Raw genomic sequence first — 6,971 nt, 5'->3', positions numbered from 1 at the left:
CTGAGCCACAATACCAACTGGCTGGAACTCAGGGCGACACACCTGGCCCTCAGGCAATTCCACAGTACATGTGGCAACACGTTCTGGTCTTGATTGACAATGTGCCCCCCAAGCCCATATCAATGGCCAAGGGGATAGCCATTCCAGGCCGCTCATGGAAGAGGCCAAAAATCTGGGCCTCTGGGCAGAGAGACACCTATCCATAAGGGCTGAACACATTTCAGGGGTGTGGAATGTCCAGGTGGACTGCCTCAGCAGAGCGATAGTGGACCATTCAGAATGGTGCCTGCACCCCACCCTATTTCAGGAGCTGACAGATCACATTGGCATTCCAGTCCTAGACCTATTTGCTTCACCATGCAACACATAACTGCCAAGGTTCTTCAGCAGATTTGCATCACCGGGGGTGAAAGGGGTTGATGTTCGCTGCAGTCCATGGCCCTGGGGGCTCCTATACACCTTTCCTCCCCTCCCGCTAATTCCAGCAATAATCAGGAGGGTGTTGACGGAAAGGGCAGAGATATTACTATTGGCTCCCCCATTGGCCCAGAAGACCATTGTTTGCCGACCTGCTCAACCTGTCAATGGCCCGACTCTGGAGGATACCTCAGGACAGAATCTCCCTCAACCAGGTGGCCCTGATCCATCCAGATCCACAGTGTCTCCAACGAACCATCTGGCGCTTGAGCAGAGGGTCCTGAATCAGGACAATCTTTCCTCCAGGATCATCCAAACCATATGGGCCTCTAGGAGGCCATCCACCTACAGGATATATGATGCTACCTGGAAGGCCTTTTGCACCTGGTGCTCCAGGATGAACACTGATCCTTCTTCGGTGTCACTGGCTCAAGTCCTGGGGTTCCTCCAGGAAGGATTAGACAGAGGGTTGTCACCTAATACCATCCCCAGACAGGTCGCAGCACTGTCTTCGATCTGGTCATGTGGGAATCTGGAATCTTTCACTAAACATCCTACCGTGTGCAGGTTCCTCAGGGTCGCTACAAACTTGAGGCCTCCTGTAGTTCACAGGTACCCCACCTGGGACCTGACGAAGGTTTTGCATGCCCTCACTGAGGGACCCTTCGAGCCGTTAAGATCGCCTAGCCTGCACTTCCTTGTGGCCTTCCTTGTGGCCACCATGTCAGCCAGACAGATCTCAGAACTAGCGGCTTTTTCTGTGAGGAAAGACCTATGTATATTCCACTCTGATTGGATGGTCCTGCTGTTGGACCCCTCTTATGTTCCCAAGGTGAATTCCTGGTTCCATAGGGCTCAGGAACTGATCCTGCCTGACTTCTGCCCAGGGCCAAAACGTGCCCTGGAGAAGAGATGGCACACCTTGCACATTAGGAGGGATTTCCGCATTTATATTAAGAGGACTTCCCCCCTAAGGTGGACAGAGTCCCTATTTGTTTCCTTCCAGCACTCTACACTGGGCAACAAGGTCGCTCCATCGACCATGGGACGGTGGATTTGGGCATGCATTGCCAAGTCCTATGAGATTCAGACTTCCAGTGCCTCAGAATGTGACGGCCCATTCCACCAGAAGTGCAGCCACGACAGCGGCGTGGGTGACACAGGTCTCTATAGAGCAGTGACATGGTCCTCTCAATCCCCCTTCATCAGAATTACCAGTTGGATGCCTTTGCATCGGCTGAAGTGGCCTTTGGCAGGCCAGTCCTCCAGAGGGTTCACATTGATGGCGGGGGCGGGACTGGGGACCAGACTGCTTTTCATAGAGCAGGCCAGCTTTGGTAAGTCCCATTCCTGGATTCTCTCTCCCGAGCACAGTGGAGAAGAGGCATTGGTCCTACCTGATATGCTTCTTCTCATGGAGCTGGGAGAGAGAATCCAGCCCCACCCTGACAAACAGCTGGTTCACAGTCTGGGAGGGGCTCATGTTTTCACAGGTCACAAGCCTTATCATCGCTACGCCTTTGCCGAACTGGGAGGCAACCAGACAAGGGAGGCGTCACCAAAAAGATGCCAGACTTAGTCTCCAGGCAGAAGAGAAGAACAACATCCATTCCTGGATTCTGTCTCCCAGTGCCATGAAAAGGAGCATATCAGGACCAATGCCTGTTCCTGAATTCTTGCAAAACAAGAAGCTGTCCACAATCAGGGTTTCATCGCTGGTTGTGATTAGAACGTATGGGATGAAATCATCTTTCTGATTCTATGATCTCAAGCCCTAAACGTCTTTTTAGATTAAGGCCAACAGCTTGAATTGGAAGTTGAAATGAAGTCAGACTATATAAAATTGATATTTTATATATTTGCAGTGCCCAGTTTTAATCAGTATTTTGGGTTACTAAACTAAAGTTTCTGGACTACCTTCAAGAATAGCACTATGCATGATGCATTGCTACTATAATAACTCAGTAAGAAATAATTTTTTCCATAGTTTCTTTTCCTTAGCCTTTCCTTTTTTCATGTTTAGCTCATTTTAATTATTGTACTATATCCAGTTTCTGACAAACAAGTCAGTCCTAGAGGAGATCAACCTTGACTGGTCTTTAGAAGGCCAGATCCTGAAGATGAAACTGAAATACTTTGGCCACCTAATGAGAAGGAAGGACTCACTGGAGAAGAGCCTAATGCTGGGAAAGATTGAGGGCAAAAGAAGAAGGGGACGACAGAGAACAAGGTGGCTGGATGGAGTCACTGAAGCAGTAGGCGTGAGTTTAGATGGACTCCAGAGGATGGTAGAGGAAAGGAAGGCCTGGAGGAACGTTGTCCATGGGGTCGCGATGGGTCGGACAAGACTTTGCAACTAACAACAACAAATCCAATTTCTTTATCATACTTCTTGTTGTTAGTTTTGAAGTCATGTCCGACCCATCACGACCCCATGGACAACGTTCCAGGCATGTCTGGAGGGGAATTGACCAATGGCTTCAAACAGCCATCTGACAGGAATTTGGCTGAAGCATAGCTGCAGCAGGACAACCCTGAGACTTCGAGTAGGGAAGGCACACAGCTGCAGCCAGTCAGCGATGAGGAACTGTAACTGCCTTCTGCACTTGAGCCGAGAACACATAGAGCAAAGCGAAGGCAATTCTATTATTCATGAAGAAGCAGGCGCACCTTTCTTGATGGGCTGCACCAAAAGCTGGCTATTTCGCATAGCAGACAGATGGAGACAATGAAATTTAGTCATATTTAAACTATCAACCATTCTTGAAATTCAGGTAATATATTCAGATACTTAGATAATTAAAAGTCTGTCCTTTAGTTTTAAATATTTTTGTGCATAATTGCATATGCAACACCAAATAATAATTAATGTGCTTTTCCTTGAGATCTCCTAATCTTGTCATCTCTTTTTACTCTTATCACAGAATAGTTACTAAACCCAATAAAAATGTGTTCATGTTATTTCCTTTCATTTAAAGAAGTGCATCAGTTCTGGTTCAAATGTACATATTTATTTAAAATATTATATAGCTACCCATCTTAAAACATTCTCTGAATGGTTTATAGCCAGTAAAATGATATATACAATCATAAAACCAGCAATAATAAAACAAAAAAAATCCTTTAAAAACTGATGCCACAACTATATTTTCAGCAATAATAAAAGTAAAAATACTGATGCCACAACTATATTTCCCTGATGTAACCCACATTTTCATCTCACTCTGAATTCACCATGTCTCATTGCTTAGGACAAGAACCAAGTCCTGAGTGCTGTCCAGAAGATAAAGAGGTAGGAGCAAGTAGGACCCCAGGTGTGGGGAAGACTGTTTCATACATCAGGGGTAATATTTATTTTTATTTATTTTATTTATTTTGTCATAACAGTATATATAAGCATAAGCATGAAGTAACTATATAATACATGAGCGTATATGAGTATAAGTATGTAATAACTATATAAATTGGATATAATGAAAGGAAACAGTAGGACAGGAATGGTAGGCACATTTGTGCTCTTACGCACGCCCCTTAAAGACCTTTTAGGAATGGGGTGAGGTCAACAGTGGACAGTTTTTGGTTAAAGCTTTGGGGATTTTGAGTAGATACCACAGAGTCTGGTAGTGTGTTCCAAGCATTAATAACTCTGTTACTGAAGTCATATTTTCTGCAATCAAGATTGGAGCAGTTAACATTAAGTTTAAATCTATTGTTTGCTCTTGTATTGTTGTGATTGAAGCTGAAGTAATCCTCAACAGGAAGGACATTGCAATAGATGATTCTATGAGTTAAACATAGGTCCTGTCAAAGGCGGCAATGTTCTAAGTTTTTTAAACCCAAGATTTCAAGTCTGGTGGCATAAGGTATTTTGTTATATTCAGAGGAGTGGAGAACTCTTCTTGTAAAATATTTCTGGATACGTTCAATTGTATTTTTTTTTTATTGAAAAAGTTTTACAAAATTTCCCCCCCATACATCCCTCCTCCCTCCAACCCTAACCCTTCCCCTCCCTCCTCCCTCCTTCCCCCACTCCCTCCCCCCCCCGACTTCCCAGAGCAAATACAGGGTATCGTATCTAACAATCATAAACTAAAATAGGCTAATTAACATAAAATCCCATCCCTCTTCTTGAACCTCTTTTCCATAAAAAAGAAGAAAAAGGAAAATATTAATACTGATGCAATTTATTTATTTATTTATTTATTTTATCACATTTATATACCGCCCTATCTCCCAGGGGACTCAGGGCGGTTCACAGGCAAGTAAATGGGCTTTTCCGGTTCCGGTGAGCACGAGAGCAGCTGATAAAGAGGGAAGCTCCTCTGAGACCTATTGTCAAATGACATCTTTTGCTTAAATATCCCTCGCTACCAGGATAAACAGGTATCCCCAATTAAACGAGGTCCTGAGGATCCCTACGATATATTTCAAGAGTGATAATTTTAGCTTACCGCTCCTCCAAAACCACCGGCATCTACCACTCAACTGCCGTTACCACTTCCATCTTGTAACGGCTGCTCTCAGAAATCTAACCTAAATCTGAGTGATCAAATAACCGCTTAAATAATTGACCGAGTGGATTCAGGAGACCTGATCTGTCGGCCTGCCACTGCCGCCGCCCCCCTCACCGCTACCAGGACTCAGACGACCTAGTGGATTCAGTAGATCCTGATTTGGCGTCTGCCGCCCCATCCCTCTCTGCTGCGGGGATACGGACGACCGTTGGTCAACCGCCGGCCCCGCTGTTTCACCTCTGGTGGCCCGGTGAACTCAGAAGATCCGGATTTGAGGGCTGCTGCTGCAGCCGCCTCCGCTGCCGGTGGGCACTCGACCGCCAAACAGCTGATTCAAACAACCGCCGCCCACCGCTGACCCACGCCGCATCCGCATTCTGACAGCCGTCGGACCACCGCCTGGCCCCGCTGATTCTTCTCTGGTGGCCCAGTGAACTCAGAAGATCTGGATTTGAGGGGCTGCTGCTGCAGCCGCCCCCTCCGCTGCCGGTGGGCACACGACCGCCAAACAGCTGATTCAAACAGCCGCTGCCGCCGCCACTGACCCACCCCGCATCCGCATCCTGCCAGCCGTCAGACCACCCCCTGGCCCCGCTGATTCTTCTCTGGTGGCCCAGTGGACTCAGGAGATCCTGATTAGAGAGGCTGCTGCTGCCGCCGCCCCCTCAGCTGCCGGTGTACACACGACCGGCAAACAGCTATTCAAGCAGCGATTCTAACAGCCGCCGCCACCGCCCACTCTACTTCCTCCTCCATACCCAAAGGTCTTTTAAATCTCCACCAATCTCCACCATAAACATAGTGGATCACAGCATCCACAATTGCTATCCCTGCTTACTCCATTTTCACATCACTTCCTTCTCTGCACCTCCAGTATCCCTACTCCAAATTTATTCCAGTGTAAGTGAAAGAGAGTGAAATAGTAATTGAGAAAGATTGTTTTAGAAAAGATACTTCCTCAATTATCGAATAATTATAAAATTATTCAATAATTAAAATAATTATAAAATTATTCAATAATTAAAATAGAAATAATAAGAAAGATACTTCTTCATTACTTATCACATAATTTATTTAAAATAATAATATTAAATATATCTATCTATCTATCACTATGCCAGCCAAAAAATCCAACTCTGATAAAAACTTAGAAGCAAGAATAATAGCTACAATTGAACTAAACTTGGAAAAAAGAATACTTGCTATTGAACAAAACCTAGAAAAAAGAATACTAGCCATTGAACAAAACTTAGAAAAAAATCCTATCAGTTATAGAACAAAGCTTCACCAATCTGATAAAACAAATTACAACACAAAAAAATGATTTCTCGACTGATCTAAATCTCTTCCCAACTCATCTACCTTTACATAATACTGATCCTTCAACCCTACCTAAACAACAATTTACTACTGACCAACTAATTAGAGATGCCTTAGAGAGAGGCCAAAAAATAAATAATGCAATATTATTTGGTCTAGATAACACAAATGAATCCGATATCACCAAAATTCAAAACTTAATTGGAAATTATAATTCATCATCCATCTCCCCAAATGAAATTATTTCAGTCTCCAGAGATGGTCCTGAATATAAAAACAGTGACGGATCAATAGCACCAAGATTCTGCAGAGTCATCTGCATAAACGAGAACAGCAAACGAAGTTCATATATACCATCAACTCTATTGCTAAATCTAATCCTGCCTACAGTAAACTTAGATCACGCCTGATCTATCTTTCCTGCAGCGGATACGCTCGTGAACTCCGCACTGAGCTTAAACGAAGACAAGATAATGGTGAATCAAACCTATATATTGATTACCGTGCCAATTGCATTAAAATTAAATCCTTCAATCAAAATTCACCACCAAACCCCCCATCACCCATAACATCCAACCAGCCATCCCAACACCCAACCAAGTACCCATCAGCCAACCATCCATCGAAACTGTCATCCAACCAGCCATCGAACAAACCATTCAACCAGCCATCCGTACAGCTATCCAACAAACTATTCAACCAGCCATCCGTTCATCCATC

At 44.6% G+C, this 6,971-nt stretch overlaps 1 protein-coding gene across 1 annotated transcript; it reads left to right on the top strand.

Annotated features, from left to right (window-relative positions):
• The first annotated feature begins 253 nt into the window (after positions 1–253).
• Positions 254–2,591, top strand: LOC131200144 (uncharacterized). The gene has a single exon (XM_058186582.1). It carries the CDS (start codon positions 815–817, stop codon positions 1,994–1,996), a length of 1,182 nt encoding a protein of 393 aa, XP_058042565.1. The 5' UTR covers positions 254–814; the 3' UTR covers positions 1,997–2,591.
• The last annotated feature ends 4,380 nt before the right edge of the window (positions 2,592–6,971 follow it).

The sequence above is a fragment of the Ahaetulla prasina genome, chromosome 5, assembly GCF_028640845.1.
Source record: "Ahaetulla prasina isolate Xishuangbanna chromosome 5, ASM2864084v1, whole genome shotgun sequence".
NCBI classification, from domain to species: Eukaryota; Metazoa; Chordata; class Lepidosauria; order Squamata; family Colubridae; genus Ahaetulla; species Ahaetulla prasina.
The sequence above is the reverse complement of the archived record's forward strand: the minus strand, read 5'-3'. Positions and strand labels throughout refer to the sequence as shown.